The sequence below is a fragment of the Teleopsis dalmanni genome, chromosome 1 (genome assembly GCF_002237135.1).
Source record: "Teleopsis dalmanni isolate 2A chromosome 1, ASM223713v2, whole genome shotgun sequence".
NCBI classification, from domain to species: domain Eukaryota; kingdom Metazoa; phylum Arthropoda; class Insecta; order Diptera; family Diopsidae; genus Teleopsis; species Teleopsis dalmanni.
Window position 1 is genome coordinate 158,771,091 of NC_051846.1, and position 23,693 is coordinate 158,794,783.

Sequence of the window (23,693 nt, forward strand, 5' to 3'; positions counted from 1 at the left end):
AATACTTAATTTTCTTTGTGTATATACTTGTGTACTTGTTAGAATTGTTTTTTATATTTTTTAATTTAATAACTTAACACCTTTTAAATTAGGTGATTATTTAAGGATTTTCTATAATAGTTGTTATTTTCTTAATTCCTATTATATCTTAATCTTCCTATTATATTTTATAGAGAAGATAGTAGTGATTTTCTTAGGTTCTGACTACAATATAATCTTGTTTGCTAGGTGTTTTTAGCAGCCGTTTCATACGAAACTCATAGGCCCGACGACAGAACATAACTAATTCCGGACTGGTGTTGTCAGGCACCGTTGGTGTACTGTAATAATTTGGGCGTTTTGGTACAATTGATATATCTTCCATTTCCTCTTCAGTGGCACGTAATCGACGACGGTACCTAGAATTAAAATTCATTTTTATTCAATATTAGTTAGTTTAAAAAACGTTTAATATAAGTGTATTATGTAGTTCTATATTTATTTAGATAGTTTATATATATAGTTTATATGTTTTATATATATATATAGTTTATATATTTTATATACATAGTTCATATGTTATATATAGTTTACATTTATTTATAAATCTATACAGTTTAATAAAAATTATATATTCTTATAATAACAAGAACTACTAAATTATTACAGAATAATGTTTATAATATTAATTTTATATAAGAAATATTTCCTATACACAAAACCATGCCACACTTGATTAAAATTAAGTATTAAAATCAGTTTTTATAACAGTTTTCGTACAGTTAGATATTAAGACGTTATCTAAATCAATTAAACTTTAAATCATATTTTGTTAGAATGGATGGCTGAGCGATATGATACCATGTTGTTGATGTTCATAACAATTATCTGCTTAGATCTGCTTGTAAAATCCCTTTAGGGGTGGTAAACGGTGGCTTCGGGTCATAGAATTTTAATTAAGTTACTTAATATACCTAATATATCAAAAAGTTTATCTAAGAGAGTTAACTATTTCGTCTATGATTATACTTCAAGCAAGTTCTTGCTATTTAAGGCAGGCAGCAGATTTCTTGCTATTACTGAAAGGGAAATTGTACACATTATTTTGCATATTTATCAAAATGATTTGCATGGATAAATAGTCAACACTATTTAATTTTAATAGTATTTTATTTTTTCTATAAAACTTTGAACTTAACGTAATAGTTAAGTAATTTTAGTTTATAGTAAAGAGCTTTAAAAAAAAATAGTAAATATAACGAAGTAAATGGGTTTTTAACTTAAATTTCTACTGATTTTAGAAATGATCGGGCTGCATTATCTTTAGAGAGATTTCGAACAGTAGTGAATTGCAACAACAAAAATTTAAAATTTTTTTTTTTGTTATTTGGATGTTTGGCCGACGATAAAGCTGTTTCATGTCTTCCCAAATACCCATCATAATTATTATTATTATTATTGGAATTATTTCTTATGTTATATTTAATTATTCGTACATAATTTTTTGGGACAGTAAATATCTCCTACCCTGCCAAATTTGAAGCATAGGGTCAGATGATGGGTATTTAGTAATACTTGAAACAGCTGTATCGTCAGTCAAAAATTCAATAAATAAAAAATAAAGAAAAATTTGTGTTCTTGCAATTCTCTACTATTTGAAACCTCTGTATTAAATACAATAATTTTTATTAAGTAAAATACTCACTACTGTCATAACTATAACTATCATATTTAAACTATTTATTTAATGTTAAGTAGAGTGTCGCGGACACGTCAAAATTGACACTTTCGTGTTATATCGAAAATGCATGTTATACAGAGTCTGCTTTTTTCTCTCACACTGAATTGTTGCTTTGAAAGCAACAACAGTTTTTACTTTGACGTGCCCGTGACACTAGATAACATGGGCCTAATAAAAGTAATAATATAATACTATTAAGAAATAAAATATCACATTATTAGTTTTATATAAATATCTTAAATTTTATGAAAATAATTAATCAATCAGTTACGTACCTGCAGTATTCGCTAAATGTAAGTACGTAACATTTATCTTCAATGCATGCAACTGAGTTATGATCACGATGTCGTGAAGCATATACTTCTTCAGGGCTATCATTATATTGACGACCTTGTTCAGTATGTTCCGGTCGATAGTACCATAACAGAGACATCATCATTTCGCCTATATTAAAACAAATATTTTTATTAAAATATTTTATAGAATAGTCAATAATTAATACTAACCATCTTCTGGATTCTCCCATAAATGTGCTACCTTAGCCACATATGGCAATTCATTTTCTTCATTTGCTTTAAGCAATACACAGTCTCTGGTACGTATGATATCACCTTCAGAATGACGCATAGCAGGATAACAAGTGCGGATAACATGTGGATCATCACTCTATAAAAATGATAAATAATTTACATTAACACAAATACTATAGTTTATAAATTATAATTTACATTTAAAAACACAGCACCCTGAAAGGGTTCACCTTCCCAAGTCCAACCATTATTCCATTTAGGTACAACATCACCGCGCGTTGCCGGTGGTAGGGTATCATCTAATTCAAATGAAACTGTGGAATGCCTCAGTTTCGGGCGTTTACGTACACCGAATTTGGAACGTGAACGTGATCGCTTTGTTGCAACATGCTGACAAATTACTCTTGTCATGGGTGGCGCAGGTGGTAGGAATACAGATGTATCGGAATGTAAAGAGAGTTGTGGTGCTGTTGCTGCTGTTGTTGTCGTGGAAATGACTGCATGCGTTGACACAACATCTACATTTGGTTTTGGGGTTGTAGATGGTGTATCCACATCAAGCCTATTTTCGGGTACCTGTTCCATTTCAGCTTCTTCTTCCAATGCCAAATTATTATCTTGGTTTTTAGCTTGTTGTTCAATAGTGGGTGTTTTTACATATTCATTGTTATTCGTTTCATGCAATTGCATATCTTCTGCATTTGTCATTACCAAATCGGGAGTGGAAGAACTCTCAGTATTGTCATGTACAATATTACTAACATCTGTACTGGATAATTGTGAATTAGTGTATGTGGAATTGATATTGGTTATCACTGGTGATGGTGGTGAGAGTGGTGATAGTGCTGTCTCTTTCAACTGAACAACATTCGAATTTTTTGATTTTTTATTCGTTTGCTTTTTTAATTTTCTTGATTTTGTGCTTGTTGACGTATTATTCAAACCTAATTTTTTTGATTTTGTTTCATTTTTGATTTTGGTTGCTTTTACTTTTGTTATTTGTTTTGACTTTGAGACAGTTTTTGTTTGTTTTTTCTTTGATTCCAAGCAATTTATTGAATCTATTGAACTGCCGTCTGTGCTTTTTGTCCCGAATCCAACGTGAGAGTTGTTCAATTGTACATCGATGTTCCCTACACCTGCAGAGTCGTGAATACCATTAGGTGTTTGCTGCATCTTTGAAATTTCAAATCCAATTAATTCAGCGGCAATTAGTCTTTTCTTAAGTGGTTTCTTAGTTTCCGATTTGGAACGTTTCTCTGTGTTTGATTTTTTGGTTTTCTTCTGCTTGCGTTCAGTTGCAACTTTCGTATCATCGCCATAATCGTCAGCAGTGCAAATTCTACTATTATTGATGACTCTTGTTTCAGGTTCTGAAAAATAACCTCGTGCTACAGCATCTATAGTATCGTTCACATGTGACTGTACAATAGGTTTTTTTAGTTTTGAGCGTTTTGGTGATGTTGTGGGTGACTGCTGTGATAGGCATTTCAGTTTAAGTTGTTGTGAAATGGACAGCGTCGGTGCAACATTTTCAACTGATCCTTGATTAATAGCCCTATCTACATGTTCCGTTGTCAGATTAATTATGACATCACTGTCAGTTTCAACTTCTTCTGCAATTTCCTCTTTGACAACAGCCTGTAATGCTGCTTCAGTAGCTTTCTTACGTTCCAAACGTTTTTGTCTTGCAGCTTCTCGTTTCTTCTCTCTCGCTTCTTCTTTGCATCTCTCTAGTGCCTTTAATTTTTTCTTACGCAATAATAACCTCTGTTTCTGTTGTTCAGTTAGTATTAGTTGTCTTCGTTTAACATTGATATTCCCTGAGCTAGTTTTCGAAAACCTGCCTTGTAATTTGCCATATCGATGGCGTTTATCTGCTTTGCGGCTTAGACAGAGGTAAGTTCTGGGTTTAGCTTGTTTGATAAGGTTCTTATAGCTGTTAGGTGGAGACTTCTTACATTGATTTTTATTGAATTCCAATATTTTTATACGCTTGTGACCATTGCCGATTGAATTCAAAGGGCTATGACACAAATCTAACACATCATCATCAGATGTGGTAGAGAGATCAACGTCACAATTTATTGTTGGGGGATGCTGCAAGCTTGGCAGTAAGCGCATGCGACCTAAATTATAGAAAGTTGTTAATATTATAATAATAAATTATATACCATAAATGAAATTAAAAAAATATGTATATATACCTGCTGGTCTGGGAACAATTGTTGGAACTACTTCCTCTGAAGAGCTGTTTGTCTGCAATACACACTCAGAGAGTCCATTTTTTGTAACTGTTTGTTCACTGGCATTTGTAACTTCACTGTCAGTAATTGGTTCTTCCTTGATCTTTAGTTCTGGCGCATTCTGAGTTAACTGTATTGGTTGTTGTAGTATTGCTTCTAGGTCTTCTTCTTCTATTTTGATTTTCTCAGTTTTTATTTCAGCTTTTAATACTAGAGGCGCTTGTGAGGTTGTTAGGGGACTAGCATTTCCAGCATTACATTTGGTTGCAGCTTGAGTTTGACTAGCAGATAAAATCGGCACTTGTGTCAGGTTTGGTGGATTTGTTGAACGTGCATATGTGCTCACAACATTTGGTGTAGATGCTGCTGCAGCAGAATGTTGATTTGCTAATGCACGTACATGCAGTGCTGGCTGCTGTGCAGCAACTCCAGCATAGACCATTTCTCTGGCCATTGATTTGCCAATGCGTGCTTTACGTCCTATAAGCGGTAATTGTTGCTGGACTATTGGCATAGGGTTTGCTGTCACAGTTGGAGGTGCTGTTGTCGCTGTTAAAGTTGTCGTTCTAGTTGTTGTTGTTAGATCATAAGCCTCAATATTGCCTGTTATATTATCAGTATTTTTATTGCCTATTGGCAATTTATCTATAGCCTCTTCCAAGCGTTCTTCTAATGAAATTGTCGTTACAACATCCTTTTCAAAGGGCTCTAAAAGTTTTTCATCATTAGTGCCATAACTTTCAGGCGGTGTCGGTGGCTGTACCACGTTCTCTTCATATTGGCTTTTATTATCTGAATCATCTGTGTTCAGTTCAGATTTCACGGATTGCAGTAAGTCCAAATGGTGCTCGTCGAGCACTTCAATTGTGTTGTCATGCTGTTTCAGCTGCTCAATATTTAATGTAGCTTGTGTTGTAGCTATTGTATTCGTTACTGCAGATGGGATTATATTTTTAACTGGGCCTCTACCGGTACTCAACGTAATGTCATTGCTTATGCCATTGTTGTTGGTGTTGTTGTTGACATTTGACGAACAATTTTGATGGTTGCTGCTATTATTATTAATCGTAATTGTATTGCTGATCTTCTTGCTGTTGCCATTCACAATTATATTGTTGAGCTGGTCGTTGACGTTCTTCTGATTCATTGAAGTATTGTTGTTGTTGTTGCTCATTTTGCTGATGTTCATAATCTTGTTGTTGCTGTTGTTCTTTTCGTTGCTCGTCAGCGCACTGCCGTTGTTGCTGCTGCTGAGGTTGTTGCCGCTCTTGTTGCTACCAGTATGAGGCCCAGTATTGACGTTTTTTGGACACGATTGTGGCATTGGGCATGGACATTGAGGATATTCTTTATTTTATTAAAAGAAAACACGAAAAATTATATGATAAAATTCAAAATTCTATATATTATAATTAATTATTAAAAATGGAAATGACGTAGAAGTTTGTTTTACAATATAAAATAAATTATAAAATGAACTATTCAGAAAAAAAAAATTACACATAACAAAGTTAATGTAAAGTTAATACGTTGAGATTGTATTGACAAGTATATTATGAATGGTGATTTTTTTTAAGAACCATACTTTTCCTTACCCATATAAGGTCCCTGTATACTTCTAGTATAACACTGTCCTGTAGCACCGCCTCCAGGACTATAGCTGGTATAATAACCCGGCGGTCCTGGATAATGCTCCAAATGCTGTGTATGTGCAGCCGGTCCAGCCGGTACTAGCTGTGTCCCTGTAGGTGGTGGTGGTGGCTGTGTTGGTGGAGGGCCGGCCTGACCACTACTAGCCGAGGGAGGAGGGGGTGCTTGGTCGTATAATTCAACGGAAGGCGGATGCGGTGGTCCGGGTTGATAAAATGTATAACGCCGATATGCTGAAGGAGGTGGTGGTGGCGGTGCACTCTGATAAACTTTACTTGGGAAATAGGTTTGATAAGCAGGCGGAGAGTAGCACATCGCCTCACCCGGATATGGTGAGTAATAGTTAGGCGGATATGCTGTTGAATAGTGCATTTGCGCATGCATAGGACGTTGCGAACCCTTTAAATAATATAAAAAAATAAAATAAAAATAAAGTTTTTAAAAAAGAAATTTTTTGATTTAATTTACTTGAAAGTAACGCAAAAGGTTGTCGCATTGTTGTTGTTGATGTTGGGATTGTGCTGCTGATGTTTGATGATGCGAAGTGGTAGTTGTACCACTCGAACTTCCGCTTTGTGGTGGAGGATAACGGAATGGTGTCAAATCTCCGCCTGTTATAAGTACATCACCATCTGCACTATCTGCACTTGTTCCTGATTGTGGTGGTAAATGTTCCGGATCGGAACCAAGTGGTGTAGGTATTTGTTGTTTCTTAGTGGAGCTGCTTGATAAATGTGGCACATTAGGGGGTGGCGGTAAGGGTGGTGCAACTGCAACTGGTGGTAATACGTGCGGTGAGATCAATGGGCCAGCAGGTTGATAATAGCCTGTAAGACAAATAAAATTAATTAAAATTATTAATTGTTATGAAGTTTTGGTATAGATTTGCTATGCAAATAAAATAGAGTAATAATATAACATAATGGCTTACTTAAATGGTGAGATTGACAGTGTCGTATATATTTACTTTCTTTAAAATTTTGTAGTATACATATGTATTTAAAATATATATTTTAATATATTTAATATATATATATGACTTTGTAGTCAATTGATAAAAGTTTTTATAATATTATTATTATTGAGTAATATAACGGTTTGTATAATAAATAGCATAATAAAAAAATGCTTGAATGAAACATAATTTCGAGTTAGAAGAGTATTTACTAATTCATGTAAACTTGTAAGTCAACTTCATGTCAACTTCTTATACTTATTGTTATCATAAAAAATGATAAGTTTGTATAATTTCAAACATTTAAATTTCAAACAAAAAAAAGTGCTTGAATGAATCATCTAGTCTAATAAATTACTACGATTAAGGGCTGATTCACAGTTGTAACTTAAGTTTCAATATTGATTTAAATCAAGCTTAAGTCATTAACTTGTCTGACTTAGTTTGTATTTAGACAGTAATAAGACTTAAGTTACGACTGTGAAATCGGCACTAAGAGTTCCAAAGGTCGTATTAGTAGAGTATATCAACTAATATGTAAAATCCCTAAACTTAAGTACACATATATAAATCCAGTGTGATTATATTTCCGGCTACGCTTATTTAACAATGGATTTTAAAGAGACAACTATTTCTTGAGCAACTGTTTCACTACGCTATATGTCAATGTATATCAATTTTAAGATATCGGGCTCTGAATTTTTACATAAAAACCACCAAGTATTAACAAGTAAATCCTGATATTTCAAGAAGTAAGCTATATCAGCTTATATCGTAGTTGGAAAAGTTGTTCAGCCGAGATGGCTGACTCTAATCGGCCATCTCGGTAATCGTGCCGATTATATACTGCAGATACATACTATATATTATAGAAAAACCAGTACAAGTATACACTGTGTACACATAAAAAATGCATCTGCTTTATATGTAATGTATATACACAAGTGTGTTTGTTATTGTTTCGGTCAAAAGATGTTACAACTTCACAAAAAAGTGAAAGTTCCATAATAAAAAATAATAAATATTGCCGTTTCTTATTGAAATAAAAATAGTCAGGGAATATAATCACAAAATAAAAAAAACAAATTATAAAACAAAAAAAAATTTTAAAAAAAACTTTAAATTAGCTTTGCATGTTTAATGAATAAATTGAAAAGATTTGTTCAGTTTTTAATTTTGGGAATTTACTCAGTGGAGCGGAGAGGGTATTTAAAGAGTAAGATCTTGAATTGGAAATCGCCCGAAAACCGCACACAATTCCCTATTACGTTTAGGCGGCAAATAAAAATGCATTTATGCAGTCAAAAAAGCTGCAAAATAAATTGCTGCTTTCAGCTAAATGTTGCAGTTGAAATTGCAACAGTTGGATGTGTGCTGTTGTTGTTGCTGTTGGTTTTGCTGTTATATTAACTGCCTGCCGAAATAGCCTATCATTGCATGCTGATCTGATATGAATTGGCGATGGTTGCGGCGATTTTTCATTTGATATATCAATGATCCAGATACAGTAGTAACAGCATTTAGTTGTTATTGTTGTTGTTGTTCGAATTGTTGGTGTTGTCAGTGTGCAACGGCGGTAACTGTAACTTTTGCACCAACAATTTTTGTTTTAACAACAAAAATTATAGCAACAGCAGCTTAATCAGTATTTTAAGATCGCTGTGAATTGTTTTATATTCACGTATGAGCTTGAACTCGTACATATATACAGGGTGAGTTGAGATTAGAACTAAACAAAACATGATAAGTTGAACAAAATTAAAGTAATTATTTGTTATTTATAGTTATTACTTGTTAATTGTTAAATTATTCTAATTAAATGGAATTAAAAAAGAGAGTTATTCTTATTGAAAAGCACTACCCAGCAGTGATAAGAGATTTATTAAGTGCCTCACTGATTCTGGGTGCATACCGGTGATAGCCTAATTACTGATATGGTTTCCCAAGCCAATAACATCAGAGTTAAATAACTTGTAATTCACATCTCAAGTTTATTTGCATCAGATTAGATATAGTAAGAATGATTCTTTGCTTTGAAACAGGTGATCTGCTACCAAAAAAAATCAACAAATCGATAGTGTTTAAGTTCATCACGCATGATCTTAAATATACAATGATGTTCTAGTAAAGATATAAATATAAGTGGTAACACTACTGAAAGTTAATATGGGAACATAACAACAAATCTACTTTTCTCAACAACTGTCACAATGTCTTCTGGTATGGATCTTAATAACAATGGTAATTTATAGGTGATTTGATTGAATGATGATTTTGTAGGTGTCTAACCCTATACTGATATATAATTGAAAAAAAAAACCGATGAATGACGACAGTTGGTCTTTAAAAGCAGCACTGGTTATACTACCCAATATATTATAGCAGAAAAACCCAGTAGGAAATGGTTCGATCGGTCATCGAAGACGTCTCGAAGATATGGATGCATGCCTGAAAATCAATTGATCCAAATGAATGACGATCTTCGAAGACATTTTCGAACAAATCACCGAAATGTCTTCAAAAACATTTTGCGTACATATCTCGAAGACTGGAGACATGTACGCAAAATATATTCAATATATTCGAAATGTTGTGACCGCTACGCTTCATTGGAAGTGAAGAATAGCAGTTGAAAATGATGTTCTTCACAATATGTAATTTCAAAAATTACTATAACAGCTATAAAAACAAGATATTAATAATGCAAATTTTCAATAGAAAGGAAGCACTGGGATCTTAATAGATATTTTCTATAGAAAGCAAATACCTAACTATATGCGTACGGAATTTAATAAAGGGTAAGCGTTTGATTCAATACCCACAGGTGCAAAATGCGTTAGAGGACGTCTGCATCTTCGGTGGAAGGTGCGATTTGGGGGCGCTCGATACTACCAACTGACGACTGCAAGCAACTAATCGGGCTGGCTGCCGGAGGCAACTCGACGTGGTCAATAACGACTGACGTCTATAATGGCTAAGTAAGTAAGTTAGATTTTTCTTTATCGTGAAGTTGTTGACTATCAACGAAGGGAACAGCTCTATACTTTGGTCAGAGTAATACTTAATGTGCCTACTATAATTGTAGTTGAGGAGGTCTCTTCCGTGTTAAGAATTTGGACTATTTGTAGAGGTAAAGAAACATTTACATTCAGATTTACAAAGACACCACTTGCTTTTATAGGTTGAGATTTAATATATTTAAAAACCGGGAACGATATCCCCAACCATTTTTAAATTTATATAATCTGATAAACATCACAACTCCATTGATTTACTCCCTGTATCTTCGCTAAAGCACTTGCATATGGACTAGTTGTATGTTAAATTGATGCTGTTGCTGTTGCTGATGTTGTTGCTGATGCTGTTGCTGTTTTTGTTGTTGCAGTTGTTGTTTTGGAATTTACTGTTTTTGTGAATGCAATTTACGAATATGTTCACTGTTTTGCGCATGCTTAACGGAGTATGTAGTTTTGTTTTTTGCACTTTTCAGCGCAAACAAGTAGTTTTATGTTGGCTCAACTTAACTGCTCATAAAATCTTACGTAAAACAGGTACTCGTATACTACAACAAAGCAATTGGAACCATCAACTTGGCTGGTTCACTAGTAGGTTGGTTGGTTGGTTACATGATGCTCCTGTGATTTTTTACATTTAATTTTGGTATTTTTGTTTCCTGCAGCTTTTGCTGGCTGATGCCTTGTTGCACCGACGTTGACATGCCGACACACGCTTATTGAGGCAATATTTTATGTTGCCATAAATTTTTATAACAAAAATAATAAATAAAAGAAACTTTTTAAAAAAAATTTTGAAAAGTTTATTCGTTTCCTTAAGTTGCAGTGGGAAAATTTTTTTTGAAAAGTCCAAAGCAACTGAAATAAAATTTTATCTTTTCGTAATGTAAATACTCGTAACCTAAATAACCTTTTGATCTTTGATGGATGAGCGAATTAAGGTTGGTCCTAAATTGTAATAGAATACGAAAGTGAGTATTCATCGATTATTGTTAGATTATCTTCACTAAAGGTGATTTATCTGATACAGGTGATAGACAATCTGTGATGGACATAAATTGTTTAATGTTGGAGACATAATATTGAATTGTTGGCGATGTAAGATTGTATATTTAGTAGTCTCAGAAAATGGATTTCACTTTTATTGGAAAAATTAATCTAAGCTTAAAGTTAAGAGTAAGCATTATAACAATTAGAGAAGAGTGCTATTAAAAAAATTTAATTTGTAAACCATTAAAGAAATAACAATTACAAAAAATTTAACTTCCAACTCAATCGCATGTTCAGATATTCTTTATAATAGTGAGAAGATATCGTAGTTTAACTACGGACGTTTTATAGCTCAAAAATTTTAAATCACTCATACAATAAATCAAGCATTTAAATCTCGCAAGTATTTATGTAATTTACAATTAAGTGCGATAAGAAATGATTTTTCGTTTTCGCTGAGAAAATTTGGGTTGGAAAGATGCTGCTGTTGTTGTAATTGTAACCCGTAGGGGTCTATCAAGCAGATAACATTAAAGGAATCACAAAGACGTATATATGAGTAAGGATGTGAATAGGTGATGATAGTGTAAGAAAGAATAGGGAAGAAAGTTGGTGCTTGCTTTCAACGGTTTATCAGCGAAAAAATTTATATAATTACGGTTTAGGCTCAAGAGTTCGAAAATAACAGAGGACAATATTTTACAGAATAATTAAGTATAAACCGCAACCCTATTTTGAACTACTCATAAAAAGCTGCTTACAAAAGTAGCTTGGTGTTTGATAATAAGTACAAAAACAACTTTGATAGAAAAAAGAAACTCCATATATGCCAGCGAAATCAGAATTGATTCTAGTCTTATTCAAATTAATATATTGAACATTAATATTAATATATTGTTAATATTAAGTATTTATTTAATATATATACAGGCTGTTTCACATCAAAGTCCTTTAATCTTCGGAGGTGTTTACTTGTGAGATAAAACGAACAAATTTCCCTTTATGCTTTAAAATTTTCGATAAACAATCTCAAAACAAACGTATTTAATGGTAACATAATAAAACCGTTTGCGTCATTAAAGGATTAAGGGCACAATTCGAATTAGTACAATAGATCATTTGAAACGTAACGTATTATGGTATTGTTACATATGACATATGGTACATATTACATATCCATAGTAGTATTTTCACTTAATAATAATAATTTTTATTTTTATTAATTTATAAAAACTCTGAGCTATCATTCGAACTGTTTTAAATAAAGATGAAAAAAAATCTGCGACAAGATATACTAAAGTAGTTGGGTATGGCATATAAATATTGGATTTTAATTTATATCAATAGCAAAGTAAACCCATTTATTCTACTCCAGTACTTTGTGCTCAAGTTATCTCAAACATATGGAGTAAAATAAGCAAAAGCCAGAGCTACAAAAATAGATAGAACAAGAACATCAATTTCACAAAAACTAATTCTAAAAACTAGCAAAAGTGCCAGCTAACCGTACCAAAATAGTACGAGCAAGCAATAGGTACCACAAAATGCTTAAGAAATTTTAAAGAAAACTTCTGTATAAATATTTGAATATTCAGTATTAGCTTAGCATAAAGTTTACATTATATCTACGTTTACTTAATTGTTCTTAAATGATGACCTATTTAAATTATTGATTTTAAGAACGAGTGCGTGTCATATCGAGCCTTTTTATATACCCGTTCCGAATTTTTAATTTAAAATATTTCCATCTATAGTAAACATCACATAATTGTAATTAATTGATGACATATTTTTGAGTTTAAGGACTATAGAGGCGGTTTTTTTTGTTTATGAGCCACTTCTGTATTTTTTTTTTCCAACTAATCACTAGTATTAAAAGTGTAAACACTTAATGTCAGCAACAGTTTATGAGGGAATAAAAAAAAAGTTGAAATGAAGTCATTTCGATAACACCTCATCAATTTCGTTGTGAAGAGTACTTCAGTACTAATAGCATTTTAATGGGGAAAATAGAATAGCAGTGACTTTAATCGCTTACGATTGTTAGATTGTTATGTGTGCGAGCATGAAATTTCGAAAATAATTAAAAATTGTGTATCCTGCCAATTACACGCTTCATACACTCAAATAGCTCAAAGGCAAACAAATCGATAGGCAGAGCTACTGGTTAAACCCAAAACCCAGCCCACCTTCAATTTCAATGATATTAATTTAGTATCACGATATCGTGACTCCGATAGCTACAAATCCAACAACATTTATGAAAATTTGTTTGTACATTAAAGAGTAAAAAAAAACATGACAAAAAAAATAAAATAAAAAAAAATTAAATGATAAATAACATTCAATTATTCGGTATTTATGTAGAATATACTCATTCGTCTTTTTACATACATACATACAAACATGATATACATACATGTAGAAAATATTACTAAGGTTTTTGGTTTTTTGTAGACATTATAGGTGGGTATGTTCTGCGTGCGTATGTGGGCGTTCAAAACATATGTAAAAGGTTAAAACGTTCAAGATAGGAGTCGATGTGTCGAAAATGTGTCCAAAATGCATCGATAACAAGCCAAGAAAGCAAGTGTCAAAATGTTAATGATATTTTTTCCCCAAAATTCATTGTTATGACTAATTTCAAGGCTAGATTGTATTGCTGTCACGACACACACGCAATCTGTTTCACTCTGTTTCACTTCCATTTGTCCATTGCGATAGTTGCAGTTCCGATTTAAAAGTCGGAACATGAAAATGTGGGAATGTGGGAATGCGGGATTGTGGCATGTACGAAAGAAATGGAAGCATTTGCGGTTGAATCGTAATTGAAATGTGTTGACAATAAAAATCAAAACATGCTTAAATGGTAATAAAATTCTGGGTTTCTGTATTTCTGTATTTCTGTTTGTATTTGTATTTGTATTTTCCCATGAATTGTTGATTTTGTGCTTTGTATTTTCAATTTTATTTTACTTTTTGGGTCTCTAATATTGCTTAACATTTACGGCATACTTGAAAGGGAAGTTGGACTCGAAAGCAATAAAATTCGAAATGTAAGCGGCTAAAGGCAATAGCAGCGGAAGTGGCAGGATGAAGTCGGTAATTGAAATGAAAAACAGAAACAATGAACGAAACATTAATGAACAAATTTGTTTGTTTGCATTTCGATTTAGTTTTGGTTGTTTAATTGTTGGTCATGGCTTAAAACCTTAACTACAACAAAGATTGGAAATTAATCTTAAAGTAGAGCTATGTGTACTTTAAGCAAGAATAAGGATATTGATTGTCGATTCTAAGCAGATTGAAACATTTTATGTCATAGATTTGAAACTTTTGATTTATATATAATAATAGAGTAAGAATTATAATTATTATTATTGAATGATAGGTTATGAATGCACCTTGATCTAAAAGATCTACAGTCAAACCTCTCTATAACGTAGGTGTCATTGGTGCCTGCAAAAAACTTCGTTATAGAAAGGTCTTCATTATAGAGAGGTTTAAATATATGAAAAAATATAAAAAATCACTGTCTTCAAAAAAACTTCCTTATAGGGAGATTTGCTATAAAGAGGTGTGACTTTATTGTGCACCCAACTAAAACAATTCTAGACTATTTATAAATCTCGTAATTGCTGTGGACTCAATATAAACCTATTTGATTAGGAACCAAAAGTCCGCTTCCAAGTTAGTCAAGTCTTGGCGCTGTTGCATAGAACATCTTCTGATGCTTTCTTCTCCTCATGACAGAGTCATGATTCGACACGAATCACTTTCTACCATCTATACTAAGACTTTGTATCTAATAAAAAAATTAAAATTGGAAGAAAAACGAAAGAAGTTTTAATTTTTTTAGAATTCACCAAAAAAACCCCCTAACTTTATTTACTAAAGTAACAAATAATATATTTGAGCTAATAATTATTGAATCAGATGTACACATTTTTGTATGGATTTGGTATGAAAAATGGTAATTATTGTTGCACATACGTCGGAACGTACTGTACATCAGGCATTGTACTGTACATTACGCATTTGTTAATAAACGATATATTTGTTAAAAACAGTAACGAAGTAACTATCTATAACTGTCCTATCCCATATATTCATCTTGTTCAACTCTTAACTTGAGCAGTACTTAAACCTGCGATTGATAAATTTAGAAGTGATTAGGTTTCTCGGCCCCAAACTTGGTTACCTTCAATTTAAATCTTTTAAATCTCCAATCATCTCTTATTTCACAAACAATTCTCTCTCCTTTCACACTTCTATTACCCAACCACATTCTAAGCAATGTATACATATTTGTTATTCCTTTAATGTTATCTGCTCAATAGCCCGCTAAGGTTTATTATAACAACATTGATTAACCTAAGAACAGTAACGACCAAGAATATATAGATCAGTGAATCATAAGAGATATGGTAACCTATTACGAATAATATTTCGGAAGAAGAGATTATGCCTGAGATTATGTCTAAGTCTTTTGGCTAACATAACTAATAAAGATACCTGATTATAATACCTACAGAAAATTATTAAACTGATTGTCTGTTCTATATAAAATTTCGCCATAATATTTTTAGACAGTATTTCTAAAGCTGGAGAGATCTCTTTAAGGGGAAACCAGATTTGCTTTTGAGATCTCTATGTCTTATAAAAACGTTTAGCATAACTTTTAAGCTATATTTATAATTTCGAGCTTCTTTACACACAATATTTTTGACTTTCCTAAGCCTTTTGATGAAAGGGGTTAGATAGTCTCAATTCGTGTTTGATATAGAGATCGTGATGTTAATAGAAATCTAGGCTTGATATAGTACTGGTTTTGAAAATAGCTTTCAATATATTCAATAATGTTATTTATCGTAAGTACTTCATATTATCTAATATAATTTGTGTTAAATTGTAAGAAGTGTAGTTTTGATAATAAGTAGATATTAATTACATTTAAAATTACAAAATAACATTTCGATAACCTATTACTCTTTCGTGAGTTCACTGACCTTTGATGCTTAAAATTAACTTATATCGGTTAAGTATTTAAATTAATACAATAGTTAGAATATGTTAAATAATAATATTTATAATTCAACAACTACTACAACAACTACGATAAATTTACTCTACCATTATAAACTAGTTATCATCTAGTCATAATTAATAATAGAGCAGAACAAATTCTAATTTAATTAAGTATAAGACCACACGGTCAGTATTTTGGACTCAATTTTTTGTTTTTGTTTTTTTTTTGTTCTTATTAACCCAAACACTATTTTGTCTGACGAATTGATTCTCAGATAATATTGTATCAAAACATTCAATTAACAAAACTTGCCAGAACAAATTTGATAAATTGCTAAGCCTATTCGACTGTCTACTTAAATAGGCATGTAACCGAAGAAACCCCCCATTGTGTAGATTTTTAATTTACGATAATTGATATTTTTGATTTCATATTTTGGAAGGTTGGAATTTTTCAAGCAGAAAAAAGATTATTTTCTCACATCCGTTTTGTGTAACATATGTGATACATAATATTATCATCAATGTAACATAAACAAAAAAAAAAAAAACATTAAAAAATAGAGAAATTTTAAAAATCACCTAAACATCATTAATTTCAAGAAAACTCCAAAAATCAATAATAAAAGGGCATAGCCATATTTTTTAAATATCAATAAAAATTTTTTTTTCTTAAATAATTAATTAATTTGAATAAAAACAAATTGATAGTAAAAAACGAATTAAAGGTATGTGAACTTTCTGCGTACCTACTATAATCTTTCCATTTATGGAATAAGTATTTATAACGACATATAGGGGAAAGATCAATCATTTTTTTTATTATTAAATTATTTTAATTGAAGGGCTTAGCTTATATGCAGGTTGATTTCTATGGGTTGTGAAATTTTATGATAATCTGGGCAGTGCTGTGTCATTGGAAATGCGTTGAGGAGAGCATATTTCTTCTATCAAGTGTGAAAAAAGGCTTTCAAATTCTACTGCAGTTCAAAGAACCGCGTACTAACAACCCCTCCATAGATTTTCGTTGCTTGATGGCGAATTTCTGATATTTATATTTACATGATTATATATAATAAAGCATGACTATATATAGTTACAAGGGAACAAGGGAATAGGATGTTTTGGTGTTCAAAACTCTACTGCCTCTTAAAATAGTTCAGATCATTCCACTTCTACCTTTGATGCGGTAGTAAAAAAAAGTAACAACATATCATCTTTAAATGTGTAAACTTTTTAAAGTTCCTGTAGTCTTTATGCAACTAATCACAAAATAATTATAAAAGATATTAGACAATAAATGTAAATCAGGAAATTTTTGTTTAATTTAAAGAAACGATCAATTAAAATGATTGCAAAATCTCAAAAAGAAGTCTTCATTTCTACATTGTGCGTCTAATAGATTCATTTAAATCATTGCTTGTTTTATCAAAATGACATTTGGTTTCTCTATTCGAAATAAAGGTATATTTATCTAAGTCCCTTAGAACAACTATCGTACTCTAAACCTGTAGTATTTCAATGGCCCCACCAATTTATCCAATTTTTCCAATCTACCAATTTCTTCAAGTATTTTAATTTGAAATATAGCTCTAAGTTTCTTATGTTAAATCTATCGTACCTCGAAACTATACTATCAAAATGGCTGCACTTTTGGAGTCTTGGACAGTAATTGCACCATTTTCTCATAGTTTCGCAGTTTGAAATAGAGCTTTTTTTCTTAAGTTCTTAAAAAAATTATCGTTATCCCTATACTGTAGTATTTCAATAGTCACACTTTAAAGGTTCCAGCGAACCGCTAGTTGCCACCACTTTCTACAAATGCATTCCAAAGTTTTTATCCTAGTTTACCGCTTCGAATTAATTTTACCTAAGTTTTTTAGAAAAGCTATTATACTCCAAAACTGAAATATCACAATAGCCACATTTTTATAGTCTTAGGAAACTGTTGTTGTCAATCATACCTACATATTCTCCTAGCTTTTTAATTCGAAATTTAACTTCATCTTTACCTAACATAAGTTTTTTAGAACCATTATCGTATTTCAAAGCTGTAGTATCATAATGATCCTACTTTTAGAATCTTACTGAACCGCATGCTGCCAGTCATATTTACATATTCTTCACCATATTCTTCTAGCTTCCGAATTCGAAATTTAGCTAAATCTTTACCTAAGGTCTACATAACTACTATCGTACTCCATGCTGCCAATCGTATCTACAAATCCAACATATTCTCCTTTTAGTAAAAAATCTCGCTACGTCACTGATGTAACAGATCATTATTATTAGAAAAGTGCTCAATAAAAATCTTTGACATCTTATGCAGCAGTAACGGGAATCATTTATCTTCGTCTTTGTCATATTTTCACACCAATTTTATAATTTAGTTTCTATTGATACTCATTCTTTAAATTATAGAAGCGTTTTTCACTCAAGAAGTTTACGCAGCTCACACTTCATATTTTCGAATACTTCATTGCGTCACACATACCGCAACCAAACACTAGCGAACTTTTTAAAATTCCTCACATGTCGACAACACTTAAGTTGCTAATTTTTCAATAATCCATTCATAATTCGTATCCGAAAGTATAGCATACATACGTCAAGAGGAGCAAAGTGAAAACACACCACACAGCGCAAAAACACAGTGAAGCGTACTGAAGGAACACGGCGACGACACTATGTTGAAGAAAGAACAACCGCATATAGTGAAAAAAAAAAAAAAAAAAAATGGAGACTACGAAATATATCTGATATTTTGCATTTTTTATTTAATTTTTTTTTTGTTTGTATTTTTATTTAAAATTTTTTATTTTATTTATTTTTTAACACCCAACGACGCATAATAATGAGGCAGCAACGAGTTAGTGTAGCGTACGTTGGAGACTAGTTTCTTTTTCTTTTTCTGTTTTTGTTTTTTTTTTTTTGTTTCTGAAGAACTAGTGACACAGAGCGAGTTAAAGAAGAATTGCTTTTTGCACTTCTTACCCCATACACATGTATGTGTGATTGTGGAGCTTTGCCATTACCTAGCACAAGGTAAGGGAATGGCAGAAGAAGAAGAAGAAAAAGAGTGAGCGCTGTAGACTGTCTTAAATGTCGCCCCACAATTTATGAAAATCGTTGGCTTGCAAATTGTGCACATAATTATTCGCACACTAAGTGACTAAGTGCACTAAATGGCTGTTCAGACGACTCACACATTAAACAGCCAGACTAATTGACATAAAGGCAGACAGACAGACGGACAAACAGACAGACAAATGGTGATAAAGCGCGTTGAATGAACGTATGGTACGTACGTACGTACTGCTTCTCTACGTAGTGTCTGCGAGCCTCATTGACACCGCGTTGTCATATGTATTCTTGCTTATCTCCAACATTTAATGCTTTGATATACACATTTTGGTTGCAATATTTCAACCGATGTGACATTTACGGATATCAGTGCGCAAAATTCTTATTGAAATATGCGGCGAGGTCTTGAGTGCTGCGATGAAGCGGTGCAGTGTGAACGGAGTATATTGCGTGTATGTGTGTGTGTGCGATGATGAGGTAGGATTTTGAGAAATTAGACAACTCAGCGCATAAATGATGCGTCACTTGCTGTCATTTAATCGTCAGTTGACGACGAGTACGGGTATCTTGAGTATCTCATTCGGTACATTTGCACGCAAACACACTACACACGTTGATGGTGCATAAATAATCGTATCGTTGCATGCGGATTGCTGTGAATTTGCATACGCACACAAGGCAAGTACGCGGCATACTTTTATGCGTTAATTAAGCCCCAAAATGATGTTAATTTTGATAATAATTATGCAGTTGATGTTAGTTATGATGAGCATAAAGTTGATGAGGCGTTGAGCCTTTGTGGCATGTGCTGAATCCGACTTCTGCCAGCTAGAAGTGTGAGAAAGATTGTTTTATTGCTCAAGTGTCGATATGCATAATTAACTTCATTTAAAATTTTGTTCAGTGCTTCAGCAGAGGCATTGGCATAAAATAAAAAATATAAAATTTAATAGTCAAGTTTTTGAATATTTCTTGTCAATTTCAATGACAACAAAAGATATAAAATTTAGTTTTTCATATAATTAAAATTAAGTGATTTAGTGTTCGTTGAGAGATTTATGTTAAAAAAAGTGAATGTTCTGCTTAAATACTATGTTGAAGCACTAAAGCGCTATGCCCTCTCAAGGGTTAAATGAAAACCAGAGAAAAAACAATTAAAGCAATTACATTGTGAATGGTTGGATATGGTTGAAGTGGTGCTCAGTTCATCCTTTTAAATAGGGTTTTCATACCATCTTGATGCCACGTATTTTTTTGCAACTTGTTAATTGATTTCAATTCAGTATGTTCATTTTTAAGATATATAAAGGTAGCTAATGTTGTTTCCGCTTGTACCACTAGTGGATTACCTAGTATGGCTATGCTTTATTTCCAAAGAAAATGATGTCCAAAGAAGAGAAATTTAAAAAAATATTACTTGTAATATTACATGTATATATTACAAATGGAAATATTAAATATAACAAATGGAAATATTACATGTAATATTTCCATTTGTTCTTACTGGTTGCAGAGGTGACAAGAGACATCATATTTTCTGCGTCTTTTCTACGACCAAGATGTTTTAACCTTAATAGATGATTGCTTGGTCCGAGAAGAGAAAAAACTCTTACCAGTAAGAAGTCCAATATGTCATAATCAAGATTTACCAAAATGCAGAATGTTAAAATATCATTTCAGAAAAGACTTTGTATCTTTAAGACTTTTATGTTATTAGTCCGATTTAGTATAATTAAGCATTTCTATCGTTTAGGATAAACGAAAAAAATTATATTATTTCGATTATTCTCTAGATTAGTATGAAATTGAAGAATTCCCTAGTTCGCATACTTTTAGTAAGTGATATAAGCGCGTTCACATGGCACTATTGATGTTTAGTTGACTTTAATTATTTTTTACGGTTTGATATTTATGTAAAAAGATAAGCATTTGTGTAAAAAATTTTATTTAAAAATCTATGAAATAATTTAAGGTTAGCATTAATACATATTAAAGTGTTTATTTGCTTAAGATAATTTTTCTTCGTGTTTGGGTAAAGATTCTATAGTCATAGCAAAGCAGATTTACTTCTAATATTGAATGACCCACTGTTAAGAAAGCAAAGTCATGCTGAAACTGGTACAAGTACAAACTTGTTTTATAATAAAAGTGTATACCTAGTCTTATAAAATACATTACATCCCAGTATTTTAAATGACTAGAGAAAGAAATATATATAACAAAACATTTATTTATAAGGTAATTAGTAGGCTTCGTAGCGACAGAACATGAAAGAGTAATAGATGACTGATTTGGGCTGACTTTATGTTGGTTTACGTGATTGTAAAGAGATGATTGAAAACTAAATTTAGGATAATGACTAAATTCATTAAATTTAGTCATTATAATTTAGTCTAGTACTAATATTCATTTCGACACTAATCCTTTAAAACTAAATTAACATTAATAGTTATACTAATATTAACTTTAATTTTAACATCCACATAACGGTAGTGATTGTTTTACTTTATAAAAACTATTACATTTAATATGAAAAGTATTACCCAAAATTTAAATTTGATAGGGTTCAATTTCTGACATTTGCAGTCCAAAAAGTAGCCAGCTAGTAGGTCAGCTCAAAAATTTATGAGTCCACTGTGTAAATTTAACAGGGTTAAACTTTGACATTTGTAATACAAAGATTTTATACTGACAATTAAACCAATAGCAGTTGCCAAAAACTATTGAGACAATATCATCTAAAACATTTTTATAATCAGCCCAAAAATTTACGAGTACACTCTTTAAATTTGACATGAGTCAAGTTTTGACATTTGCAATCCAAAAATTTTATACGGTTAATTAGATCAGTAAATGTTGCTAAACACCATTGGAGTAATATCCGAAATAACTGTATGATCGGCTCGAGACATTGCTTATTCGAAATGACACTTGCAGTTCGAATAATTAAATCAATAGGTATTATCAAAGACCATTGATGATGGATATAACGCTATATCTGACAGAATTGTATGATGGACCCGATCAAAAGGTTCATTTGATTAAAAAATTTAATGTTTGAATTTAAAGTTTCCTCACTAGTACTCACATCCCCACTTCCATTTTTCTATTCGAAATAAATTTTTTATCATAGAACATAATTACAATTTTAATTACAACAAAATTTTAATAATCAAATTCCAAGACTTAACTTTTTTATATCTTTCACGTGCCATGCAAAGATATTGATTGCATCATATAAACCGCATTTGAATAAAAAAAAAAATTAAAAGCTCAAAATTTAGTCAAAACCATAAATGCTCTGGCATTATTGAAAACTTTTTCCTCAATGCGTTTGTGTGAACGTGTGTTTGACTTTACTTTGTGTTTGAACGTGTGTTTGACTTCACTTTGTGTTTGAACGTGTGTTTGATGCTTACAAACGATTTGTCCTACAACTTAGGCAATAAACGATTTTGAACTTATCAATCCAACGACAACATCAACAACAACAACAACTACGCCAAAAACAACAACAACAACAATAACAGTAAAAACAAATAAAAACGAGTAAAAAGTGTAAAAATGAATCCACATAAGAAACTTCTTCTTTCTATCAGGTTACAATCGGGAACATTTGTCAGCAAGTTTGAAATATATTTGTCAGTGTATAGACAGACGGGCGATGTGGAATTGAGTTGGAAACGTAAGCTCACACACAGTTGCCATTCATCATTTTGTCATCATGTCTGACTGACAACTCGAACGACAATTGACAATTTTTCAGCTAAACAATGAATGGGGCAAGCAGGCAGGCAAGCAGGCAAGTTGAGATACTGAAATGCAGAATTGCTGCAAAAACAAAAAAAAAAAAGAAATATGGAAAAAAAATCCAATTTGGAATTCAAAATTGTAGGAGACGAGACTAAAGTGAAATGTTGTGTGATGACAAACGTTTTGCAAACTGAAAAAATAATTTAAAAAAATAAAAAAAAAAAAAGAAAAAAAATAATACTAATAAATAAACTGGCTTTATGCATATTTTAAATTTCAAAATATTTATGTTGCCATTTAGCTTTGATAAAATAAAATAGTAAAATATATGTATTTAAGAAAAACAAAATACAAAATAAAAAAAAAATTGATTAATATAACTTGAAAATTCCTGGTTTTTTTATTACTGATTTAAATTAATAGAAATTGTTTTAGACAATCGAAAACATTTAACGAAAGAGCAACTAATTTTGTAATTAATTAAATTAATTTGTTTGCGTTGCGTTGTATTCAACAAATTTATTGGCCTTAAGTTTGCGGATCTTGTTCAGCAATATTTTTCTTTTTTTTTCAATTTTTTTTTATTTTTGTTCACATTAAACTAATTAATTAATTTACTTTTTATGTCACTAAATTAGTATTTTTAAATGATGATTTCATAAACTTAAAGGAATTAATAAGCTTTAATATATCAATTTAAAAGTTTGCGATAAACTATTCGCT

General features: G+C 31.6%; 1 protein-coding gene across 1 annotated transcript in view; it reads right to left on the reverse strand.

Moving 5' to 3' along the window:
• LOC119669602 overlaps positions 1–23,693 on the reverse strand; it is a 247,041-nt gene continuing 223,348 nt past the window's right edge. The window contains exons 5-11 of the mRNA XM_038079572.1: positions 6,615–6,973; positions 6,092–6,545; positions 4,458–5,843; positions 2,449–4,379; positions 2,227–2,386; positions 1,996–2,164; positions 1–398 (exon numbers count right to left, since the gene is read on the reverse strand). Coding sequence (XP_037935500.1) covers positions 194–398; positions 1,996–2,164; positions 2,227–2,386; positions 2,449–4,379; positions 4,458–5,843; positions 6,092–6,545; positions 6,615–6,973 — 4,664 coding nt within the window. The 3' untranslated portion in view covers positions 1–193. The remainder of the gene's footprint in view (positions 399–1,995; positions 2,165–2,226; positions 2,387–2,448; positions 4,380–4,457; positions 5,844–6,091; positions 6,546–6,614; positions 6,974–23,693) is intronic.